Source organism: Neophocaena asiaeorientalis, unplaced genomic scaffold, assembly GCF_003031525.2.
Source record: "Neophocaena asiaeorientalis asiaeorientalis breed wild unplaced genomic scaffold, Neophocaena_asiaeorientalis_V1.1 scaffold45, whole genome shotgun sequence".
In the NCBI taxonomy this organism is placed as follows: Eukaryota; Metazoa; Chordata; class Mammalia; order Artiodactyla; family Phocoenidae; genus Neophocaena; species Neophocaena asiaeorientalis.
The window spans coordinates 10,380,567-10,406,833 of record NW_020174642.1 but is presented as its reverse complement, the minus strand read 5'-3'; the positions used below and the strand labels follow the sequence as shown (position 1 = coordinate 10,406,833).

Here is a 26,267-nt window from a genome sequence, read left to right as displayed (position 1 = left end):
CTGCTCGCGACTTCCTGGGGCGGCGCGCGGAGGCCCCGGCGGCCCTTTCACTTTCCTGAGGCAGCGGGGCGCCCGGCCGGGCGGTGGCGGCGGCGGCGGCGGCTCGGCCCCTCCCCCTCCGACTCATCCCCTCGCCGGTCCTCCCGCGGCCCCGGAGCGCACCCAGAGGCCCAGCCAGCCCGGGGGAGGCCGGGCGGGGACGCCGCCACGAGGAGACCCCGGGCCACCGCCGCTCAGGACTCCTCCCCGCGGTCCCCGCTCCTTGCACCTGCCTGCGGGCGCCCGGGCTTGAGTTCGAAAGTGACCAAAGAAGAGCTCCCCAAGGACCCTTTGTCCTCAAGGTAAGTCCTCCCCGACAGCAGCGGAGCCGGGCTTCCCGAGAAAGGACCGGCACTAAAGGGGGGCAGCCTTGGTCTCCTGGACATTATTCTTATTACCTCCTCTCAGGGGTCAGACTCATGAGACTAGCCTCGTATTAAGTGAAAATGGGGCCCACGATCGGCTGTGGTGAACCTTCTTTGATCACACCTGTGTGTGTGTGTGTGTGTGACACGCCCCTCACGTGGCTGTGCTGGAGAACCTCACTGGGTCTCAGTCACCTGAACCAGACGGACCCTCCCCCGGTGCCATAACAGGCTTCCCACCTCACCCAGGAACAGTGTTCTGCGAATCCCACCCTCACTTCTTGCCAAAAAGTGACCGGGCACCGCCCCCCACAAGCCTGATTATTTTCCTGGGGTACCTGCAAAGCACCCGCGGTAGACACATGGCATCTAAATCCAGCCCAGGTGCCCAGCTCCCAGGAAATCACCTCCCTGGAAGGGCCCAGTGAGGCAGAAAGCATGTTTTGCAGAAGAAATTGCAGGAAGAAGTCTCCCCCTTGTTAAAACAATGCTTAGAGTTAAAACCAATCCAAGCAGGAATAAAGATGCTGACGTAGAGAATGGACTTGACACAGGGAGAGGCAAGGGTAAGCTGGGACGAAGTGAGAGAGTGGCATGGATATATACACTACCAAATGTAAAATACATAGCTAGTGGGAAGCAGCCGCATAGCACAGGGAGATCAGCTCGGTGCTCTGTGACCACCTAGAGGGGTGGGATAGGGAGGGTGGGAGGGAGACGCAAGAGGGAGGGGATATGGGGACATATGTATATGTATAGCTGATTCACTTTGTTATAAAGCAGAAACTAACACCATTGTAAAGCGATTATACTCCAGTAAAGATGTTAATAAATAAATAAATAAAACCAATCCAAGGCCTGGCAGTAGCTGCCCAAAGAGGTCAGAAGGAGTGCGCACAGCCTCCTGGCAGGTACCCACCTCCCCTGCCAGGCCTGCGCTCGAGGACACCCTGCTATCCTTTCCCGTTGGCTACGTTGGGTGTCAAATGCATCGCTTCTGTAGGCCTTTGAGAAGCGTTCTCAGTGCAGGAAGGAGACTGGCCAGCCTCACTGTAGCCCGCAGGATGGCTGCCGGCCCCTCATCCTGCAAGGGAGGTGGCCCGCGCCTCCTGATTTCTGCCTCCCCCTGGCGAGGTCTCTTTCCGCAGACCTCCTCTCTCACAGTCCTCCTCCCTCCCTTCCCCAACTCTCCATTCATGGTGATGCAAGCCTGCCCAGCCTGGCACACCTCTCTCTCCAGATCACCTTGCTCTGCACCCAGCCCAGCCTCTGCTCCGGGCTCCTCCTCTCTCCCTGAGCATCAGCCCCCCTGCCTGCAAGCTCTCCCCACCCAAATCCACTCCTCCAGCCCTTCAAATCGCCCTCCTAAAGCAGATGGGACCCTGGCGTTCCTGATGAGAACCCTTCAAGAGCCCCCTCCGGATCAGGAAAGAGCCTCAGTCCTTAGTAGCTGGAAAACAAGACCCTAACCCACTCTTGACTTCACGACCAAAGCTCAGGACCGCTCTTCTAGTTTCCAGGACTTTCTCACACGTTGAGTGGTTATTTCTGCCTTAGCCCTCCAGACCCCGGCTCTTCCTAGTGAGCTCAGACTTCGAGACCCAGGTCAGGTGTTTGTCTGTTCTCTCAGGCCATCTTCACTGCTTTCCCAGGGCACTGTAGTTACCTCTTGCTCCTGACTTAGCACACCAAACTGGTACTGGTTATTTCTAAATCTATCTCCTGGCCCCTAGCCTGGGACTGGAGGGGTTCTCGGGGCCTTGCCCTACTCAGAAGGTCTCATCCACCTTTGCCAGCTGCATGAACAGGTGCGGAAGGACTCAGCACAGGGCTGCTCCACGTTTCCACACCATTTCTCACCTAGAAAATGACGATGTTTGTATGGCACACTGGGGAAAACCAGACAGACCTCAGGTGGTCTATATAATACTTGCCGAAAATATTCATCTATGAATTTTACAAAGATTTAAATATTAATCTTTTGGAAGACATTAGTTTCTATATTAATCTTTCGTATGATGGTAAGAAACACCTAAAAATGGATCAGGGAAGTTAGTAAATTTGTATGAAATCTCCAAATAAAACGGTTCACATTTCGAAACGAAAACGTGTGATTGCTTTGATGATCGTGTCGGGTGTTATGCTTGAAATAGCTGCACACAAGCTCAGGACGGGGCACAGCTGGGATGTCACCCTGGAGACTCTTTCTTGACGCAGGTAGACGATAACTTTAAAGTCTTTTTTACAATCACACAGATTTCACAAAAGTTGAAATTATTTTTAAGAATCTGACACTCTTCCTTTTCTTTCTAGGTGTAATATTGACATTTCTTGTGCGAATCAATAAATGAATTTCCAACCCAGTTGAACTTTTCATATCCAGCTTTTCGAACTCGTGACACAGCATGGGGACCGGTGGAGGTGTGCCCTCAGGCTGCCGCTGCCACAGCCCACGGCCAGGCTTCCAGAGAGATGAGTCCAAGGTGCCCAGACCTGGGGCTGCTCGCTCAACACACCTGCCTGGCCGGGCCTCTGCTTTAACTCGAGACTTCCACGCTTGCTTTGAATTTATTTTGATTTTTATTTCAGAACAAGAGGAACAGACCAAATGAGAGGCACATTCACTCTTATCCGACAGATGTGTCTTGGGTGCCTACCGGGGCCAGAGCATGCCAGGCACTGAGGCCTCAGTCAACTGGGGCCTTGCCTTTGCAGAATCCACAGAGCAAGAGGCTTGCGGCGAGGGGAAGAGCGGAAGGGACTTGGGTTCATGTCCTGGGGCGGCCATAACAAAGACCTCAGACTGGGGGCCTTAAGACAATGGACGTTTATGGTCTCACAGGTCTGGAGGCCACAGGTCTAGATCAAGATGCTGGCGGGGGACTTCCCTGGTGGTCCAGTGGTTAAGACTCCACACTCTCAATGCAGGGGGCCTGAGTTCGATCCCTGGTCAGGGAACTAGATCCCATGTGCCACAACTAAGACCCAGCGCAGCCAAATAAATAAATATTAAAAAAAAAAAAAAAGATGCTGGCGGGACCGTGCTCCTTCTGAAGCCTCCAGGGGAGAACGGGTTTCGTGCCCTTCTCTCAGCTTGCGGCATCGCTGGCAATACTGGGTGTTTCTTAGCTTGTAGGTGCATTGCTCTAATAGGCCTCTGTCGTCACCTGGCCTGCCTGTGTTCACATCATCTCTCCGTGTGTCTGTCTCTGTGTCCCCCCCTCTTGTAAGGACACCAGTCATGTTGGATTTAGGCTGTACCCTACTCCGGGAGGACTTCAACGGAACTGACTGTATCCGCAATGATCCTATTCCCAAGTAAGGTCATGTTCAGAGCTTCAGGGAGGGACATGAGTTTGTGGGGCGGGGCAGGGCGGGGCCGGAGGGGGACATTATTTAACCCACTACGAGGCTAAATAAGTCTGAACAGGTGGTGGAGAAGGCACTCCCAGGCCAGAGGCCGCAGGAAGTTGGCACCCGAGGCCTGAAGAGGCCAGGGAAGTGAGCCATTACTGGAACCCAGGGCGCTGGGCCATGGTGGCACTTTGGTAGAGAAGCAGCAGCGGGGAAGAAGCAGGGAGTCTGCAGCCCCACTTCCCCTCCTGCCCTCCAACTGCCCTGATCTAGGAGGGGGGCGGAGGCCGGGGGAGCCCCCCTGACCCAGTGCAGCCCAGGACAGATGTGGTCCTTCCCCGCCAAGAGCTCCCAGCCAGTGGAGAGGTCAGATGACAGGTCACCAGCGATCATCACAGCACTGTGTCACACAGTGCAGTAGGGGACATGGGGTGCAAAAGAGGGTCACCTGACCCAGACTTGATGGTCACAGGAGGTGACATCTCAGCAGCATACAAGGAGTTGGCCGAGCTCTCGGGGAAGAGAAGGGACATGGTCTGTGCAGAGGGGGTACAGCGTGGACACAAGCCCGAAGGCTGGTGTGGGGAGCGAGGACGGAGCAGGGAAAGGGAGGGGGGAGGCTGAGGACCCTGGCAGCAATCCGGCCCGAGGATGGTTGTCTGGGAGCACAGACTTAAGGAAGGCTCAAGAGGTGAGAGAAAGAACACAGAGCTGGGATGACACCCAGCTGTCTGGCTTGGGCAGCGAGCTGGATGGCGGGATCTTCGTGGAGCGAGGCGACAGACGAAGGACAGACAGACTTGAGGGGCAGGGTGCGGGCAAGGAATTAATTTATACTTGTTGAGCGTTTGGTTCCCGTGGGGTGTCTCAGTGGGGCTGTTAACTGGGGTTGGATGTGTGAGTCTGGAGTCTCTGGAAGAATCCTAGGTGGGTGAGAGAGGCCTGGTACAGACAGCAGGGGAGGAGAAAGCTTGCCTGGGGCCGGAGACTAGGGCTGAGCCCCCAGGGGTGCCAGTATCTAAGGGCCAGGCAGGGAGGAGGGCCTGGAAGCTGTGGATGGAGCAGAGGGAAAAGCCAGAGTGTGATGTCCAGGAAGCCCCAGCAAGGCAGTGTTTGCTGATGGGGAGGGAGCGGGTGTGGAGCTGGAGGCTGCAAGGAAGTCATTGTCTACTGGCCTCACCCTGGAGGTCATGAAGCTTCCTGGGTGGGGGGTGGCAGAGGCCTGGGTGGGGGTGAGGAAGGAGAGCAGAAAACCATTTCAGGAAGGTTGGCTGCGCTGGGGAGAAGTGAAGGGCCCAAAGCTGGAGAAGGACTCAGGGGGAGGAAGGACATTGCTTAAACGCAAGGACATTTTCTTTCTTTCTTTCTTTCTTTCTTTCTTTCTTCCTTCCTTCCTTCCTCCCTTTCTTTCTTTTCTTTCTTTCTTTTTTTTTTTTTTTAATATTTCTTTCTTTCTTTAGGCTGTGCCGGGTCTTAGTTGCGGCGTGCATGGGGGATCTAGTTCTCCCTCCAGGGATCGAACCCTGACCCCCTGCGTTGGGAGTGCGGAGTCTTACCCACTGGACCACCAGGGAAGTGCATGGGCATTTTCAAGCGTAGACAGAAGTCGAGAGAACATTAGAATGAAGCTCCAGGTACCCACTGCCTGGCTTCATCAATGAGCCACCGATTTTGTTTCCTCTGTCTTGACCCACTTCCTGCCCCAGGATATTTTGCAGAAAATCCCAGACGTTATATTTCGCCTGTAAATTTCAGTGTGTATCTCTAAAAGATACAGTTTTCAACATAATCACTCTACCATCATGAGGGCTCCCCAAGCGAGAATGATTCCATAATAGCATCAGATCCCCAGCCCGTGTTCTCACTCCCCTGAGTGCCCTATAAATTGTCTCACTCTGTCAGTTTATGTTCGGATGGGGACCCAAACAGTCCACACATGTGTTGTCTGGTGTGTCTCCTAGATCTCTCCATCTGGAGATTCCCCTGCATCTTTGTCCTAAGCAATTTCTTGCTGTTGTCACGGAGGCCAGGCCGTTCTTCCTGCAGAGTCTCCAACGCTTTGCATTGTGCTGACCCCATCGTTGTGATATGGTCGAACATATTCTTTATGTGCTTCCTGTGTACTACCTGAAATTGGCAAGGAGCTCCCGAGGCTTGATCAGATTCCGGATGATTCAAGCCAGTGAGGCATCTGGTATCTGGTCATCTGCCCTTATTTAGACGTTCCTTGCCTAAGTTCATTAATTCATTAGAAGTAGAACTCATAGTTGTGAAATGGACATCATAATTTCATTGTTTCTTTTTTATTTGCTAGCCTACTTCTATAAAGAGAAACTTCCCCTCATCAGTTACTTAGTTAACTCTGCAGCACGGTTCATATAGGAGAGGCAGGATACACATGGAATTCCTTTATTTGCCACTTGTCAAAATAATGAGTTGGCTTTCTACTGTTCTTCAAAAGTTAGCCATGAGTTTTCCTTTGTTTTGCTTTTTTATTCTCCGCACGAGTGGGCTGAGCCACAGTCGCTGTATTTGCATCCATTCCAGTTACTCTCCTTGTTGAATCACATTGGCCAGTGAGTCCTTCTGACGTGACCCGGGTACCTTTGATAGTGTCCTTGCTTTCTAGGGTGACAAGATGTCCTCACAAGCTCATCCCATGCACCTCCTGCCCCAGACCTGGAAATTAGCTCCTTCTCACGGGAGGCCCAGGTCCCAGAGTAGCCAGAAGGGAGGGTGGGTGTGGACACATCCAGGAAAGGGAGCTGCGTGCTTGAATGACACGTCCTTCCAGAGGCAGAAAGACAAGGAATCCAGAATATGTGAGGAGGAATGAGCCTCGGGTTGGAGAAGAGACGATGGAAAAAGGGCAGAGAGAGAGCCGTCACTTTGCCGGTGGGCAGGTACGAGGGGAGGGTTCCTCCCTCTGTTCCCTTTGTCGCAGAAGGGAGTCAGTTGTGAAAGTGAAGAGGGAGGTGTTTTGGGGAAATGGAGAGGGTTCCGGGGAACCATTGGGAACCCTGGGGAGGGGACAGCAGGTGTGGCCCAGAGACAAGACGGAAGGTCATGAGACAATGAACTTCTCTCAGCGCCCATCTGAGAGGTGGTGCAAGCGTGTCCGTGAGCCCCAGCGGCGCTGAGAGAAGACAGACAGGTGGACAGCTCCACTTGGAAGGGTCGGCTTTCACGGCCCCCAACTCGCAGGGAAGACTCACTCCTTTTCCCTGGTCTTAAGAAAGAGGTAACTCTGACACCTGCTGGAGGGTTGGGTCATCCATGGTAGAGAGGCACTAGGAATGCAAACCTACTATGTGCAAAACAAGCTCTGTGCTAGTAGTGGGCATTGCAAGGAGAAATAAGACTGGAAAAAAGGACCTTCTGCCCAGAAGCTCTGTCACTGCAGGAAAACCACGAGGTGTGTGCATCCAGGGAGGAGCAGACATTGCCTGGGGAGGGCAGAAGCGGGCCGATGGCTCCCTGTAGGGAGCTTTGAGGATACTGGGCTTCAGAGCTCGTGAAAATGCCTCCAGCTTAGAAAGCAGAAAAGCATGAAATATTATTAGAGAGATAAGGAAACAGAATTGACCGTGAAGGAGTTTCATTTTATCTCCACTGATCAAAAAGCAAGAATTTTAGCAGTATGGGGCACTCAACCGGTGAGCCGGGGAGATTTTTGGTTCCATTGCTAATGTTGTTGGTAAAGAACCGAATGAAGAGCCTCCCATTAGAAGCACATCTTGTATTCCAGGCAGACAAGAGTCCACACACCAAGGAGCCGTAGCCTGACCAAGAATGGAGGAGCAGGTCTGCTGGGTCCCCAGGGGCCCAGAGAGGAGATGGCCAGGCCTCTGGCCGCCTCGGGCTACAGATCTCTTGATTCGACCCTAGCTGACTCACGTATTCTGTGAGTCACCCCTTCTGTCCCCACCCAAGGCTCTCCTCCTGGATGGGAAAAGCCCAGGCAGCAGCCTTAACAGCACTCAGAACTATCCTCGGGGATGTCAGAGAGCTAGATCTCGTCTGCAGAGCAAGAGGTCTAAGCTGGACAGTAAAGTCGCGGTGTACTTATCGTCTTTAGAAACATGGAGAAAAGGCTAAGAGTGGAAAGCAGTTGCCTCTGGGCTGTAAGAAGAGGCACAAAAAGGACAAAGCCGTGTATTTTCAAACAGAATAAAAATAAACGTTAATGTTAAAAAAAAAAAAAACGATGTGCTTAGCCTAGGCAATGGCTTGTTAGCGGTAGGATTTTAGACCCCGTGATACCGGGGTTGGGACGCATTTGGGGGAGAGGAGCTTTGTAAGTCCTATGATAACACCTAACACTTGAGGCAACTACCATTTGCGAGGGCGGTCCTTGGCGAACTGCTCGTGTAAGACAGGTGGGCGGTGGGCAGAGGTCCCTGCTTCCAGGGCCCTGGCAGTTTTTCCTAGTTGAGAGCTTTCTTGCTTTTCTTCTGTATTGGGGTGAGGGGAGTGGTCGCTGGAGGATGCCTGAGTGCCTTGGGCGTAGCTGGACCCTGACTCCAGCGGGGCTGCTAGAGAGGCTTGCACCGAATGCAGGGACTGTTGCTTCCATCAGCCAAGTGTTCCTGGCAGTGGAGCTCCCCTCTGGAGCTCACGTGTTGCCCGAGCCCATGCGCTGTAAATTCCTCCTAGTTTTAAGTCTATAAGGTCATAGCAGGTCAGGGAAAGGGAAATAGGAAGCCGGTCCATCAACTAGGGAGTCACCCCTCAGCTGAGCTTGTGCAGATAAATAGGATAACCAAGTTGGAATATTTTTATAAGGTCTTCAGCAAGGCTCGATACTTTTCAGCCTAGGTGTGGTTTGGTAAAATATGTGTTGTAAACCAAGGGACTGTACTTTAAAGCTCCCTCTGGGCCTGTACACACAGACAAGCAGGTACGCCAGAGGCATAGAGGAGGGGCCAGCACCCAGAGCTGAGAAAGGGCTTTTGGGGGTCATGCCAGAGCAGGGGGGAATGAGGTACCCGGAAAAGGCACCTGAAACGGTATTTTCTTAGTAACACAATGGAGTACAATTTCCTTAGGTAACGCCCCCTACATCCTTCAGACTTGTATTAAACGTTCCCATTCATTCTTTTATCAAATCTTGATTGAGTCAAGATAATTTTGGTATATCCTTAAGGTGACATACTTTTCAGTCTTTTAAACACTTTTGAAGAAGTTTGGACGTGCCACCCCATAATGGTAAGTGATAATGGCAAGTGATAAATTAAACGACTTCAATTAAGTTCACACATTATACATGCCCATTCAAAAAGCCTGGGAGGACGCGCACCAGATGCCAGCAGTGGCACCTCTCTCTGGGAGGTGGGGTTAGTGGTCCTCTTTACTTTCTTCTTTGTACTTTACTGTATTTCCCCAATTTGCCAAGAGCGTTTAGTAATTTTTAATAATCCGAGCCTAGGCTCTGCGCTAGACTGCAGGGGTCAAGGCCCTGGGGCCCTTAGGGAGGCTGACCCCGAAACACAAGTCACAACTATGCAAGGAGGGCAACAGGCACAGCCAGAGGGGTGGTCAGAGGGGCCTGAAGCAGCCAGCAAAGGCGTCCCCAGGAGGTGACATCTGGGTAAAGTTGAAGAACTATTCCCCAGGTAGAGAAACAAGACCCAGGTAGGTCTTGCATTTCAGAAAGAGAAAACTGACATACACGGATCTCTGAGGGTGTCCTGGAGAAAAGTGATCTAAATAGTTAACAACAGCTAATGTAGATGGAGAATGAGCCGTAGGGAAAAGTGCTTATCTTCACAAATAATCAAGGAAGTACAAAGTAAAGGCACCAGGAGACGCTGTTTTGCCCAGCAAATTAGCAAAGAAGAGAAATGACTTACAGCAGACCAGGCAGCAGCAGGAATCGGTCACTCTGCTGGAGAGAGCAGGCCCAGGCCGGCCGTTCTAAAAGGCAATGTGGTAGTAGGTGTTTAGTCTTAAGGTTCCTTCCCACCGGCCCAGTAACTCTTCATTCTCTATAACCAAATTCTACAGAGTCGGATTTGAGGTGTGGACAGAGATCTCTGCACTCAGATGTCCGTGGTGATTCTCTTTATTTCTTCATTCATTTCTTTATTTGGGGAAGTAGGTTCCCAGGTATTTGTGTGTGACTTTGCTACAATCAGTGAATTAAAAATGTGAGTTCAACTTACACATTACATTTCTCCAGCATCTGCCGTTTCCAGAGCATTTTCATCCTCACCATCTTATTTGGTCCTTACGACCTCCTGAAGGTGGGGTAGGGTGAGCCCGACTCTGGGAAGAGCGGCCTGCAGCCTCCCCACCTGCTCCTTGCTCAGGGAGACTGATCCATCCTTAGGCCTAGAAGGTGCAGCCCCTTGTACCACGGGATCTCCCACCACCTCTACCACTGGCCAGAGCAAGGTGACAGGTAATGTCAAACATAGAAGCAACCTTCCTATTCACTAGGCAGAAAGGACGTCCATTCTAGGTTGAGGCACTAACATGTAGCCATCAGATATCATAGTTTTGGTAATTTTTTAAATAGCATGGATTAATGTCAAACTTGCCCCAAATGGGTCTGTATTTTTTCTTCCCTCATTTCCTCATAACCCCTAGTATATGACCAGGGCCCCAGCACACACTAAGCCATAGTTATTTAACTGACATACTGAGAGAGCCCCTGGAAAATGGAATCTGATTTAAGGAGAATAAAAAAAACAAGATAGAATAAAACAAGAATGAGAAATTGATATACTTTACCTTTTTTTTTCTTTCCCAAGTGTTGCATAAAGTACAACTCTGTTACAAAATGCTACCTAACACCACGATCACAAGCTTCTTTGATTGAGGGCTTACTATGTGCCGGGCACTGCTATGGGGGGGTGGTGGTGCGGGGAGCACAGGTGAGCGCAGGTGAGCACAGTCTGTGCCCTCAAGTTGCTGCCTAACATAAACTGGAGCCGGCCCAACTTCCTGATGTCTCCTGGGTCCACCCTGCCTGACCGCATGAACCCGTCCGCCCACTGCTGCTGCTGAATTACTGAATAATCCCACTACCCGGATGGAAAAGTATTTACTTCCTTTCTGGACTACAGCATTCTCAATATCCTTCCATGAAACCGCATACCTCACGTAGGTGTGTAGGGGTGTGTGTGTGTATCTGTTTATTTCCTCCTTGTCAGTTGTCACTTTTATAAGAGACATAACGTCAAACAGTTAAAAGAGTTCCTTTTACGTAAGAATCTACTCGTCAATATCTTTCTAGAAACTTCGGTCTCTTCCCATCCTCATGTGTATCAGTGCTAGTGGATATAAGCATTAAACATAATCTGTTTTTCACAGACTAACTTCTGATTGTCACGATTACCTGATTGAACCATCTTTGGCAGTTTGATGCTCTCCGGGAAGACACCATTGAAAATGACCAAGACAACCTGACGTCAGATCTTCCCCAAAGCCCCATGGATAGACAGAACGTGCTTGGTTACTATGTGAGTAACCACGGTGTAATTATTAACAATAATAGCTAACATTTACTAAGTGCTGAGTAACAGTAACGCAGTTATTAGTAACAGCTAACGTTTACTAGTGTTTTATTGTGTGCTAGGTCCGTGCCAAGCTCATTTTAAACATCTTATTTAGACCTCACAACAGCCCTAAAAGGGCAGTGAACTATTTCCTCCGTTTTACAGATGGGTAAATTGGCTTCAGAAAGAAGCAAACAGAGGTAGGATTTCAAACCTGGGTCTGACTCCTACCCACTAGATGCCATAAAAACTCCATTTTAAAAAAGAAGTTACAAGGCCTGTGCTTTTATGTCTACCTATAGATATACCTAAAAGTGTCTGTTTATAAATGTGCATATATATATATATATATATATATATATATATATAAAATAGTTCCATTCTCAAGAACACAAGTATTTTAATAAACAACCACACATTTCCACACTGAAGATGGGCCTGGATTCATTTTGTTGAAAGTCCCTGCTTTTTATCTGAGCAGTTTGTAAACAAACACAGAAACAACCCTGTTTGCACTTTGCCGACTCCCCTCTGCCTTGTCCTCCACGGTCCAGAAGGGACAGGCTCAGGGCCTCAGCCAGTCGCCATGGCAACCGCCAGGCAGCCCCGACCCAGCTCGGAGGTGGGTCAGAAAGCTGTGGAACACGGGAAGCGGACCCCCAGGAGGCCTCCAAGTCACCTTCCTCCCCCGGGGTGGTCCCACCGTAGAAGCCGAAGCCACTATCCCCAGCCCCTCTGGGCAGAACCACGGATCGGGTTTCCTTCACCCCTTGTTTTGGCGGGGGTGGGAGAAGTAGAGAGAGGAGGGTCTCAGTTATATTTAAGAAAAGCAAGAAGATAATTTCTGCCTGGGGGAATGGAGCTGGGAGGAACCGTGGTCCTTCCCCTCCTCGGCTCACCTGAAGCCCAGCCGCCTCGCCCCTCCCTTCTCCACGGAGGGCTCATCTGCGCACGCTCCCTGCGGTGGGGGGGGAGGGGGGAGGGGAGAGGATGGGAACCCCCTCCTGGGGGGTGATGGGAAGGGCCGGCTGGGGGTGTAGGGGAAGTGCCTCCCTGTCAAGGTTGAGAAGTAGGATTTCCTCCTTTTTCCAGTGAAGAAACTCCTTCTAGTGAGGCCTCACCTTTTTGTCTCCGGGAAAGGTGGACGAGCTATGCCACAGTTTCGCAGGCCTTCGGATTTTGAAATCGCTGCTTCTGTGATCACCAAGTACTTGCGTGTCACGTGGGGCTTAAGGGTCAGGGAGTTTGGGGCTGCCCGGCATCAGGCTGGCCGAATGAGGTCTTTCTGGACTACGCAGGTCTCATAGGGAGAGGGTAGGTGGGGCTTTCTACCTGCCGTGAGCGGGGAGCAGCCTCTTTCTGGAAGGAGTTTCTGGGCTCTGTGCTGCAGGAGGCTGGGAGGCCGGTCCTGATGTTTACCTGATCTTGCCTTATTTGGACGATTGTTAAACCTGCAGGGTAAAGAAATTACTATAGATTGACTGAAAGATTTGGTGGGTGGGGAGGATTCTGACTAATTTGCATAAGCCATAAATCCAGTTGTAAATTTTAGGATCTAATAATTCAATGGCTAGGCACCCAGCTGCTTATGATGTGATCCAGGGCAGGGTGTGCTTAAACAACTTTCTGAGTCTTTTAATCGAAGGCTCTTTGAGCCAGTGGTTCTCTGCTTGGTAGATGGTTAAAGTCACTCCCAGAAAAGCATAGTTATTCCTTTAAATCAGAGATCTGGGGCGGGGGGCGGGGGGGGGCAGTAGAGTGTAGTGATTTACAGCAATAGCTTGAGTCAGATGGCATGGTTTGAATCCCACTGGCTGTGTGATTGTGAGCAATGTCTTTACCTCTCTGTGGCTCCGTTTCCTTAGCTGTACAATGGAGAAATGACAGTGAGGATTTGTTAAGATAATTCATATATAAAACTCTTCAAACACTGCCAGCACAGAGTCAGAACTTAGCAAACATTACTCACTGGCATTTTTAGAGAAAATTTGAAAATTGAATTCCTGACATTTATTTTTATATGCAGAAAGGCTAACATCTGGTTGCATATTCTTGATTGTATTACCATTCCAGATCTCTAATATTTAAAATATTTTGAGGTAGTATTATAAAAAGACACACCCCACTGTAGTAAATGTGGCAACTGACAAGTATAAAGAAGAAAATCATAGTCATCGGTCCTTCTAAAGTCCCCACTTTTTCCCACAAGAAAAACTGTTAATTTGGGGTGTTTACAATCTTTTTAATCTTTGCAACTAACAAACAATATAATCGTAGGGTCTTGTGTGTTAATTTGCCTGTTCATTGTTTCTTTTTTCGGTAAGTGATGGATTTGGGCCTGAGATGCGGTTAAGGTTGCAACCTTCCATTATGCTGTTGTTTCAGAGGGAAACGTCGGCATGCTAGGTGTCTTCTGGAAGATCTGTTGATTATTCAGTTATTCACCTCATGGAGTTGGCCTTTGTGTTTTCTCAGGCACTGCTACCCTCCCCCACCTCCCCATCCCCCAGCAACATCACACGACACACCTGGGAGGGGGGTGGGTGGGTGCGAGGAGAACTTTCTATTAATGATATGTGATTTCTTTGTTAGATCTTCATTGATGGCATTATATAGCTATCATAATAAATAACAATACATTAATAAAGTACCATTTTTGATCCCCAGGGCAGCTCTTCAAGTTTGGAAGGGTTTATTCTCCTCAGTTTACAGAATAGGAAACTGAGGCTTGGGGCAGGTGAGTTGCCTGAGGTCACCAAAGCTAATAGGCCATGGGAACCCAGAATTTGACATTGGGCATTCTGGTTCTAGGGGAGTAATATTTCCACTAAATGATGATGACTTTAAGACCGCTTTCCCTCCATTTAGATCAATTTTTAAAATACTTAAATATTAGATTTAAATAAATAAAAAGTTGGGGTTATTATTATTGTTGAAGATATTAAATCTCAAAAGCAACTAAGAGCACCATACAATATTTAGATTTAAGATGAAACACAGTTATTTGTATAATTTGCAAAAACATATTAAAATTGGATATACAAATGTACGATGGCCAAACCATATATAGAAATAGAACTCTGACCCACAAGTTGCAGCAACAAAGCCCAGGAAACCAACCCACTATCTACAGTAGCCATCGCAAGAAGCCAGCCTACTGTAGGCCAGACTGGCAGGAAGTCAGTCGCTAGCTCTACTAGCTGATCCAGTAACAAACAATAACCCCTTTAACAATTGGCTCCAAATGGCCAGGACTTGATTATAACTGAGAGGCACCCTAATTTTTGCCCCCCCCTTCCCCCTTAGGACCAACCAGAGAAAGCTGAATTTTTACTGTAACCAAACACACGGGATGTCTCGGTTCTCGTGAACCCTCTGGCAGCTTTCCCACACCCACAGCCTGCAGTCAGGGCACCAACCCCCTTCCTTTTTCCCACTATAAAGCTTTCCCACTCCTCTGCCTGCCTTTGAGTCTCTGCCGAAATGCAAGTGATGGTGGCTGAGTCCCTTGCTATAGCAAGCCGCGAATAAATAGTCTTTGCTTGTTCTCATTGGGTGGTCTTTGTTTACTTCCACACACAAAATAGAGATTCTCTTAAGTAAAAGTGATAAAGGAAAAACATTTCCATCTCACCAGGGGATCTAAAGGCCCATGTGGACTGGATTCCCTTGGCTTGGTTGAGCATCCACTGTGTGCAAAACATGAGACGCTGAGGGGGAAACGAAGATGAGGGCGGCATGGCTCCTGACACCCAGAAATCAGACAACCACCCAGATGACTGTCATATGAGACAGAACTTGTCTCGTGTATTTGATGAAGATGGCTAAAGGTACGATGGGAATTAAGAGAGAGACAGTGAGCACAGCTAACTTGAAGGGTCAATGGAAACTGCAGGAGGGAGGTGTCCAACATTTAGAGCAAAAGTTAAAAATACAGAGAAATATGGTTATTATATACTAATAAAAACTCACTACTTAAAATTAAATTTTGCATGTTGTCACACTCAGACCTTTAAAATATATAGGTAGATGGATGGTTGATAGCCAGATAGATGATACAGAGCTGAAGTTCTCTCCTCTTTCTCTAAGCCCCATTCCCCTTTTCCTCCACGAGGGCACCCTTATCATGAATTTGGAGCTTTTTCTGGAAGTGGTCTCTTATCCAGTCTTTGATGAATGGCTATGACTTTTGATAGGCAAGGCTGGGGGAAGGAAGACTTTCCAGGGAGAGAATCTGGCACAGGCAGAGGCATAGAAGTGGGGAAGTGACGGATGTACTGGGGCAAGTGCCTGTGGTTTTCTTTTGTCTGAAGCATCTAAACCAGTATAGGAAGGGGATGATGGGCTGTGAGGCTGAGAGGATGACTTAGGGCTTGAACATGGAGGGACTGAACGCCAGTGGATAAGGCTGGTCTGCATTTGGGCTTTGGAGTAGAGGAGGAACGTGAGGTGGTGAAGAGTACTAAAGGCTGGAGATAGAGAGGCTGAATTAGAGACCACTGCTAGAACTTACAGGCTGGGATCAGGGCTGGTGACAGCCGAGTTGGGAAGGAGATCATTGAGGGGCCCTGGGCAGGCCCAGGGTCAGATGACCGGAGGGAAGCTAGGAGGAGGGGCCCATTAACAAGTGGGAGTGAGTGTCAATGTGCAGGTGTATGTGTGCGCGTGTGAGTGACTGTCTAGGCGTGTGTGAGGGAGCGAGCTCCACATGGGAACCCCAGGGGGCTGGACTCACACCTAGGGTGGAGGAGAGACGTCAAACCCTGACGGGCATCAGGGTAGATTGCATCTGCTGATAGGTCGGAGCTGACTCCTTGAGTCAGGAGGAGATGTTTACAAACACGAGAAAAGATCTTGAAGAACACATCTCTGTGGACCGCCAACACCCAAGGATCAGAAGAGAGCTCAGAAAGGTGAAGAGGGCCTGCAGAGGGATCCAAGGAACCAGTGGCCGGGGCTGGGAAGGGGCAGTGCCAGCCCTAGACAGGGGTGAAGGCCTCAAGAGAACTGGCCCGACGCGCTTCCTGCACCCCTCCTCGTTGCAGCATCACCCAGCAGCTGGTTAAAGGGGGCAAGCCAAGTGGTGTCCAGGTTAGCGAGCAGGGGGGTACCTAGTACGCCTCAGGCCCCGCCCCCTCCCTCCTCTTGCGCGACGATTGGCCGAGGCTCCCCTTCTCGTTGCTATGACAGCCCCCGAAGGCTGCCATTGGCTTCTCCCTACGCCTTCCCGCCCCAGGCCCCGCCTCTCTCCCGTCCCAAGCGGCGATTGGTGGATGCATCCCGTTGCTATGACAGCATGCGATGGTTAACAGTGACTCCTACCCCCACCTTTCGGCTTCTACGCCCCAGTTGGGAGGAAGGCGGGCCTGGCCGCGTCTCCGTGGCGACGGCGGACGCGGTGCAGGCAGCTGGTACCTACCGACTAGAAAGGCTCAGGCGGCAGCCGGGATCCAGACTGGGGCGGGATCATGTCGGACCTGGGCTCGGAAGAATTGGAGGAGGAGGGAGAGAAATATCTTGGGGTGAGATCTCCGGGTAAGGGGGGGGAGCTCCCAGGGGTGCGCGGACCCTTGGAAACCGGTTTCGGAGAGTGGGGTGGCCTGGAGGCCAGCCACAGTCCCACTGGGAGGCCCAGCCAAGAGCAAGGACCACGCAGGCCACAGTGGGCGCTGCGTCCTGCAAGATGGCTGTGAAAGGTGAAACGTTGTGACGTCCGCCTGCCGAATCCCTTCTCGCTCCCCGCTCCACCAATTCCTCCTATCGTTAAAGGCAAAGATTTCCAAATCCAAGGCTTTGGAAGCGTCCTCTTCCCTGCTGTCACCCTTCATGGAGGCAGTTTCCTTGGATGGCTGGGTCATCCCAAGCTACCATACTATTCTTGAATGTATTTTTGTATATTATTCTGAAACTATTTCTGTAATGGAGCCTGGCCCCTCAGGATTAAAGGAAGATGGAGGAAAGCTGCTTCCTGGCAGCCTTCAAGAAATGCTAAGGAGGTCCCAGGCTCAGCGAAGGCTTCCTGAAGTATTACCATCCAGGCCTGTAATCCCATGTGCTTTCTTCACTCTTGTTGGAAATGACCCGGGTCGTTGGAAATATTTCCTGGTTTAGACAGCGGAGAGGAGGTAAGGGGTGCACATTCAGTGATGTGAGCTGGGCTCCATGTGGGCACATTTGTGCTGCCCGAAGCCAGAGGGTGACTGTTGCCTGGCTGGCAGGCTGGGAACCTCATCCGCTGTGTGTGTGCAGGGTACAGAGTTGAAATCGTTTCAGATTTACTTGAAAAATCTAGCAGCGCTTCTGAGATAGATGTGCTTGCTTGCTCGGACCTGTACTAGCTCTGCACACCCATCTTCCAGCTTCTGCCTGATTTGCTGCTGAAGACAAGCACGTCTGTGCACTGGAGCCACCTGGCCAGTAGGGAGCGGCGGAAGTGCCTGGGATGTACGCATCCCGGGACAGCCAGCAGCTAGTGCTAAAAGGCAGGACAAACTGCAGTGATCGACACTCCAGCACGCCCTGTGCGATGAGGCTGAGTCTGGGACATCATCACCCATGCTTGGCAGCCGCCTCTTTCACGTCTGTTTTCGCACCCCCTTTGCTGGTTTCTCCTGGGAGCACTTAAAAAAAAAAAATCTCTCTCCAAGGTCTGCTTCTGGCGAACCCAAGCTACATCACCTTCCCAGTAAGCTTTCTAGTTCATCCCCTCAAAAGGCCCTACCGATCTGTAACTTTTTAGCGTCCATAATTTTCAGGTTCGATTCACAGTTGGGGTCATTTTCAAGGGTTCTCTTCCTATTCAGGCACCCCAGCGTCTCAGTACTGGGTGTATTGAGAGGTCTTTGGGGCGGCAGGAGGAGCCTTTTGTACACTTTGACTTAGACTAACCCTGAAACAAGTTTGTAAGGTTATACAATTCTGCGTTATAATCTGAGCATGAATTTCTGAGCCAAACAGTGCTAGAAAAGCACAAGAACTGCGAAAATGTTTGTTTCTGAAGCCCTTGACTTAATGTGTCTGAGCTTGTGTGTAATGTCTATCCAGATCCAGCGCCATGTCAAATCATTGCTCTATGCCCTCGCCATTTCATTATTCATGATTTGCACGCTACACTCACGTATTAGGTGCTTGAGAAACGTTTATTTCATGAAGGATCGAGAAAATAGGGAAGCGACAAGCTTGTATTATGTTTTTTATTGATTTACTTTTAAGATAGATTAATTATCGATCTTAGCTATGAGGGTTTGAACCTTAAGTCTCTTGATAAGGAGTTTAAAAATAAGATAAACTAAATTGAGTTGGGAGACTCAAGTTGACAACTGAGCCCAGTTTATTCCTCAGCTCCCCCTGCCCCTCTCCCACCATCAGAGCTTCCTTGAAGGTCAAAGCTGTCTTCGGGCCACAGACACCCCAGGGATGATTTGCATTTTAAGTTCTGTACTATTGGAGGAAGGTGGGTTTAGGACACGTTCCACCCGCAAACGCTACTTCAAACGTGTTCCTATAAGGAACACAACTTGGCGCACCTCGCATTTTCCTCAAAATGGTCAGTTTTGTTTACAGCTTAAAGGATTATCATAATACATTGGAGGGAGAGAGTGAAAGTCCCACCGTGGACAGGTGCCAGCTGTGTGACCCTGGACGGATGCTCCATGTCACCCAGGTGTGGTACCTACCTCACCTGTAAGACAAGGCCAAGGATTGGGAGGATGCGATAGAATACTATTTATAAAATGCCTAACACATAGTTAGTGCTTTTATTTATTTTATTCATTTTTTAAAAAATTTATTTTGGCTGCACTGGGTCTTCGTTTCAGCACGTGGGATCTTCCTTGCAGCATGCAGGATCTAGTCCCCCAACCAGGGTTCAAACCCGGGTCCCCTGCTTTGGGAGCGCAGGGTCTTACCCACTGGACCACCAGGGAGATCCCTGGTTAGTGCTTAATAAATGGTAACTGTGATCATCTAGTTTTCTTCGGTCCAGGAATACGAAGGGGAGCGGAACGAGGCCGGTGAGCGGCATGGTCATGGGAAAGCGAGACTGCCCAATGGGGACACGTATGAAGGGAAATACGAACATGGTGAAAGGCACGGCCAGGTCAGAATCGGTGGCTTGAGTGGGTGGTCTACCCAATTTAATACTCTGTTAGCAATGATTAAATTCAGGATTGATATGAATTATATAATCAATGTGTTTCAGGGGACCTACAAATTTAAAAGTGGTGCACGGTACATTGGAGAATATGTTAAGAATAAAAAACACGGTCGAGGCACTTTTATCTATCCAGACGGATCAAGATATGAAGGTAAAGTATTACCACAAAGCAGACTTCCGTGTTGTGGAGGACTTGGGGATGGAACTTCTCTGGGGATGCTGAGACACGCATGAAAGCTTCAAGTTCCCCAGTCATTCAACAAATACGATCTATGTTCCTGTGTTCACAGGGTTGATGCAGAAACCAGAGAGCCTTGTAATTAGTGAACTGATCCACAGGGGGACATGTGACTGTCCCTGTGGCCTGCACACTCCCTCCTGGGGGCCCATGCGCTGAGAGAGGTTGCTGGGCGAGCACGGACCTCGGAGGGTGGGTTGGACCCAGGTCAACTGGTGCTCAGTGGTAGAGTCTCCTTGGAGCTGTCCTTGCTGTCTTCCATTTCTGACCAGCCCCTCTTCTGATGAACACATTGTTGGTTTAGATGATGGTTCCTTCACTGAAGGCTTCTGATCTGGGAGGCGTTCTGCCTCGTTAAAGTGGCGTTCTTACCTCTGCCGCAGTGCGTTGCGTGCCAATGTTACGTGGCTCAGGAAGACTCTTGTCCCCTTATTTCCAAGAACCGCACTGCCGCCCCACCCACCATTGTCACCTGGTGTGACGACAGTGTGACGTCTCACCCCAAAGACCGGTGAAGGCCGTTCCTAACCCAGGGAGAGAGACGAGCGGGGGTGGGTTGTGAGCCTCGCCAAAGGTGTGCAAAGGTTATGTTCCGGGCTGCTTTTCTGCGAAGTTATCTAGTTTTCATCAGATTTCCAAAAAGGTCTGTGAGCCCAACCCTGGAACTGGTGTGACAGTAGGTGTGACCCGGTTCAGGGGACCCCATCCCTCCCTGCTCAGCCTTCTCCCCTGCAGTGCGAGGATCAGATGAGTGAACACACGTGAGATGCTCAGAACCAGACCCGACGGATCGTATGTGTTCAGTAAATATCGGTGGCCACAATGTAGCCTGTGTGATAGCAGCGCTTCTTACCACGGATTCCACCCTCTGAGGGTGTGGGCTGGAGCTGCGGGTCTGGTGGCCACATAAAACCAGAACCGAGGCATCATCAAAGAGGGCTTCTGCTGGAATCCGACACCCGGGTGGACAGTGTCACTGCTGTTCCTACTAGAGATGGAATTTCTCTTTGGTTTTGTTTCATAAATCTTAGAAGCCTGGCTCCAGACGTAGGACCCATCTGCTTTTTAAATCAACTTGACACAATCTAATTTAGGATTTAATTCTTTCCAGATTCTTATGAACCTAATCTCATTATTGTCATTTTGATTTCAGCGTAGATGTTAATCTAATTTGAACAACATATATATTTATATATATTATATATGTGATGTATGAGAAGATATATGCATATGTGGAGATACATATATATGCACTCAGAGTAGGGGCTTGAAGGAAATTTTACTGTGAAGGTTATTAGCTAACATATAAAACGCCTTTGGAGGCAGTTGTAAGTTGTCGTGTCTCCTTATGGTTTTGTACCTTAACGGGTGCAGGGCGCAGTCACTGCCCAGGGATTTCCTCTCTGAGGTCGGAGGCTAAGTACTCATTTTAGCTCAGTAAGTCCATAGTCTTCCAGCCCAAAGCCCAAGTTAACATGGGACTTCTTCGCCGCTGCTTTGGCCGAAAGGGGTGCAGACCGGCTCGCGGCCACTTGGCGGGGATGCTCAACACAGGTGTGCGGGGGTCGGCCCCAGGCGCTGGAGCAGGTGCGAGGAGGGAAACAGATTGAAATGCCGGCGAGTGGCTGAGAATAGACCACCGAGGCTCCAAGTTGTTGCTGGATCACTGAACGCACGCGAGGCAGCAGGGGTGTGGAGCTGGGGCCACTGTCCATGGGGCAGCAAACCCTGGCTTGAAGCCTTGCTGTGGTGCCGGCCAAGTGGGAAAAAGCCGCCGTTAGCACATGCAGGTGACAGTGGCCCAGTACATACACCTGCCAGCCCGTCCCCCCAGAGGCCCGGCTCAGCCTCCCTCCGCCGGCTCCCCACTCCAGGTGTCCATCGGTCCGGCCGGGAGGCAGGGATGGAGGGGGGTCAGAGTGGGCAGGGGCAGCGGTGAAGGGCGGAGCTGTTTCCTCCTGACCCCTGCTTTTGTGTGGCCCTTCCAGGGGAGTGGGCGGACGACCTGAGGCATGGCCACGGCGTGTACTACTACGTCAACAATGACAGCTACACCGGGGAGTGGTTTGCTCACCAAAGGTTCGGTTCTCCCCCTGGGCCCGCAGATCAGTTCACGTCATGAGCACCAGACGGTAACTAAGCGACAGAATCATGACTGGAGAGCCCACTGGCCAGCTCTGCCCCACGGTTCATGGCTTTAAGGCCAGCGTGGGAGCAATGTACTGCTGTGCGGCTGCAGGTTCCCGGGAACCCACCCAAGGGCCCCAGGCCACGGAGGGCACAGGAGAACCTTCTGGGCGCTGAGTTGCAGCTCCCAGGAGCCCTGCCTCTTCCCCGAGCCAGCCAGCTGATAGGCGGGAGGCCGCCGCTGTACAGCAGGGATGCCTGCTCTCAGCTGGGGCCACGAGCAGGAGGTGTGCTTCGATTGGGCCCAGATATAGAAGCCACTTGTGAGCCCGCCTCAGCGTAGGCCCCCCCCCTTGATTCAAATGTGTGTCTCAGGGCTTCCCTGGTGGCGCAGCAGTTGAGAGTCCGCCTGCCGATGCAGGGGACACGGGTTCGTGCCCCGGTCCGGGAAGATCCCACATGCCGCGGAGCGGCTGGGCCCGTGAGCCATGGCCGCTGAGCCTGCGCGTCCGGAGCCTGTGCTCCGCAACGGGAGAGGCCACAGCAGTGAGAGGCCCGCGTACCGCAAAAAAAAAACACCCAAAACAAATGTGTGTCTCATAAACCTGGAGGGGTTTTCACTGCAACGGAACCGAGTGCATCGCGGTCCTCATCTTCACCAGGCACGGGCAAGGCACCTACTTCTACGCGGAGACGGGCAGCAAGTACGTGGGTACCTGGGTGAACGGCCAGCAGAAGGGCACGGCGGAGCTCATCCACCTGAACCACAGGTACCAGGGCAAGTTCTTGAACAAAAATGTAAGTCAACGGGCAGCGATGTTTGCCAATGAAATAAGCAACACCCTCCTCCCCGAGCCTGTGTAAATGTGTGAGCAGAAAATAAGACAAACCCAGGCAAACCCTCCCACCCGCTCCAGATAGGGAAACAGGGCAGCTGTGCTGAGCTCCGAGCCTCACTGATACCCACAGAGGGCAGGGTGGGGGCGGGGGAAGCTCAGCCAGTTTCTCTGCATCTCAGTAACATCCATGCTCTCTCCCAGCAGCGGGAGTCATTATAGCACTGGGGGCATCTTGACCTTGGTCTTATGAGTAAATCGGATATGAAATACGTATTTGTCTGGAACGACTGAGCATTTCCTGCAGTTGAGCCTGTGGGTGTTTTGACTTTCTTTCCCCCGGGAGGCCCGCAGCCGGAGCCGCAGGGAGGAAGACACACCAGGTCCTCCCTGGAGCCCCACGCCCACCCACCTGCTCCAGGTGGTGGTGGAACTGGAGGCCTTGGGTCTGAAGGTTTCCGGTTCACAGTACCCGTGATGGGTCATTTCTGTTGGGAGGACTCTGTGGCCTTGCCTGTCCTTGTTGCCCGAGCCCTGATGGGATGCAGAGAAACCCTGAGTAATTTGGACGCTACCTACCACCCTGCATTTGCCATGTAGCCTTGATCAGGGGTTGAGCAGAAACTTTCCCCGAAGAAAGAGTTTGCTGAGCAAACGAAAGGTGTTAAGAGTTTGACAGAGGAACATCTAACTGATTTAATAAAGTAGCCTCAGACCCTTAAAACTCAGTTTTCATTTCCATATAATTCACGCCCTAATCGCAGACTCTGCTTTCAGTCTTTGTGCGTGTAGGCACGCTCTCCTCAAATCTGTACATGGAATACGTCACTCCCAGCAAAACCGCATGAGAGCTTTTTCGGCACACGGAGGTGGGTGGAAGAAAGAGAATTTGATACGAGTCAATTGGGAGGGACCAATGAACGCTGCGAACCTAGACTCATCTGAGGAGTAAGAGCAGAGTGGGGCTTTGTTCTGCTAGTTAGAAAAAGACTTTAAAGTTGTGCCAGAGCGTAGTTCCAACCGTGAAACACCCAGACTCTGGATCCCGCCTGCCCACCTCAAGCATCGCAAAGGCACGGACTTACATGTACAGCTTACACAGAGTTACAGCATGGGGATTTAAATTACATAAATAGAACCACACTATATCAGGACACAAAAATATACCCCCGAAAAAGCTATCTTTTTGTGTATTCAGAAGTTTTTATGTAGGTTAGTTACCGGAATTGCGAAATCTACAAGTATTGATACTTTAGATGATGGTGGATACTCTAATTGTCCTGAAAAGCTAAGCCAGTTTATACTCTGGTCAGCAGGATATGGGAGTCTCTTCATCACTTCTTCCATCAACACTGGATAGTATTAGTCTTTAACATTTTCTTTTCAAATCTGGTGGGTAAAAAATGTTATCTCATAGTTTTAATGTGGAATTCCCTGATTCCTGGTGAGGCCCAGCACCTTTACACACTTTTATTGCTGGTTTGACTTTCTTCCTTCAGACAATTACCTGTTCACATCCTTGCTGACAAGTTATGAAAACACACTATAAATCTTCGATAATGAAAACAGTGTGATACTAGGATAGAGAAATATAGATCAGTGAAGCAGGTTAGAGAGTCCACAGACAGATAGAAGTATATAAAAGAATTTAGCACTTGAAAGGATGTCATTTCCAGTTAAAAGGAATGGTGGGGAGAAGTCAAGAAATGGTGCTGGGAGGGCTTCCCTGGTGGCACAGTGGTTGATGGTCCGCCTGCCGATGCAGGGGACACGGGTTCGTGCCCCGGTCCGGGAAGATCCCACGTGCCGCGGAGCGGCTGGGCCCGTGAGCCATGGCCGCTGAGCCTGCGCGTCTGGAGCCTGTGCTCCGCAACGGGAGAGGCCACAACAGTGAGAGGCCTGCGTACCGCAAAAAAAAGGAAAAAAAGAAATAGTGCTAGGACAGCTTGATGACCATTTGGGAGAAAAAATAAAACCAAAGTTTGTCCTCCAGCATGTAGACGAAGATACTTACTAGAAGAAATAAAGATTTAAATGCAAACAAGAAAGTCACAGATAGAAGAATAAGTATTTATGACCTTTGGAATGAGGAAGAGGACTTTCTATACAAAAATAGAAAGGAAAACCCAAAAGATTTCACTTGATAAAAATAAGCCAATATAGATTAGAGAGCACCGTAAAGAAAATGTAAAAGATATCTGACAAAAGGGGTTGGGATATTTGTAACATTTAATTTGTAAAGCGCTTAATCAACGTGATTTAAATTTCAAAAATGTTGAAAAAAAATTCAGCCTTACTGATAACTTAAAAGGTGTGACTTCAAATGATGAGGTCCTGTTTTTTACATATATATAAAAAATGTAAAAGTATAATAAATGTTAAGCCCAGAAAAAATATGGGTTTGCGGACGAGAGGCTCTTAAGTGCTGTTGTGGGAAAGAAAATTATTAGAGCCTTATTCTGGCTATATATATATATATAAAACACATACTTTTATCCAGAAATTCAACTTCTGTAAATTTATCCCGAGGAAAATGCCAAGGGTGGACCTAAAGATTTAACTCAGAATATGTTTACCATAGCATTTTTTGCCAAAGTATCAGCATACCAAATATCAACAATAGTAGGTGAGTAAAACAGATTATAATTCTTTGATGAAATAACATACCAGGTTGACAACTGATGTTATGGAAGAATATCTGTGATATGGGAGGTCATTCATGCCCTATTTCTAAGTAAAGATAGAATAAGAGTCAGCACGTGTAGTTACGGTCAGATTTTTATTTTAAAAAAAAATCTCTGTATTAGAAATAAGGTTACAGAGACTACATCAAAATATTAGTCGTTCTAACACAATATTGTAAATCAACTATATATTTAGATAAAATTTTAAAAAATATCAATAGTACTATTTTTAGCTAGTTTGACTGTGTGGGTCAACTAAGTGAAATTTTTGTCATAAATACATTACTTTTATAAAGAGATAAAATGTAGTTAAAGTTTTTTTTAAAACAAACAAAAGGGGGCCTATACTTTGCATTCCATTAGCCATTAGTTCCCAAAAGCATCTTTAATCCATACTGAATTTTCCCCAGTTCCATGATTTGGGGTAGGTTTTATGAAAGTCACATTTATAAAGCATTTTGTACTTTCTACTGGGTGTTGACGCTCAAGAGTGAAGTATTTCTTGGTTTCTCTTTGCTCGTAGCCCGTTGGCCCTGGAAAGTACGTGTTTGATATTGGCTGTGAACAGCACGGGGAATATCGCTTACCAGATGTGGTAGGTTGCAGAGTCTATATCACTCCTACGTTCATAGGCAAACGAGCTGCTCGGTGATACTGATCCTACAGATCTGCGTCGGGACCAATTGCCCTAAGGGAGTATAGGAAAGGGGATTGGGCAGAAGGGGAAGCTGGGTTCTGACGGGACCCCATGGGAGCTCTGAAATGGGATGACCCTTCAAAGTGTCCTGAATGGAGGCCAGGACCTGTGACCCACATGTGGACCAGTCACCGGCTGTGGGCTGCCTGTGGACAGGGGCATGAAACCTGGACAATGCGGCCTCCTTTGATGGAGGGCAGTTCCTGGCAGGAACTCTGTTATGAGCAACCAGCTGCCAACACGCCCAGCAGCTGGAGGAGTGAGCGCCTG

General features: G+C 49.7%; 1 protein-coding gene across 2 annotated transcripts in view; it reads left to right on the top strand.

Moving 5' to 3' along the window:
* The first annotated feature begins 16,718 nt into the window (after positions 1-16,718).
* The window catches only part of RSPH1 (radial spoke head component 1), a 13,537-nt gene continuing 3,988 nt past the window's right edge, over positions 16,719-26,267 (top strand). Inside the window, exons 1-6 of one of the 2 annotated variants that reach the window (XM_024758358.1) lie at positions 16,729-16,782; positions 19,245-19,358; positions 19,461-19,566; positions 21,642-21,732; positions 22,443-22,578; positions 25,824-25,895. In XM_024758358.1, coding sequence (XP_024614126.1) covers positions 16,729-16,782; positions 19,245-19,358; positions 19,461-19,566; positions 21,642-21,732; positions 22,443-22,578; positions 25,824-25,895 — 573 coding nt within the window. Of the gene's footprint in view, positions 16,783-19,244; positions 19,359-19,460; positions 19,567-21,641; positions 21,733-22,442; positions 22,579-25,823; positions 25,896-26,267 lie in introns of both variants that reach the window. The other variant, XM_024758359.1, reaches the window with a different exon arrangement.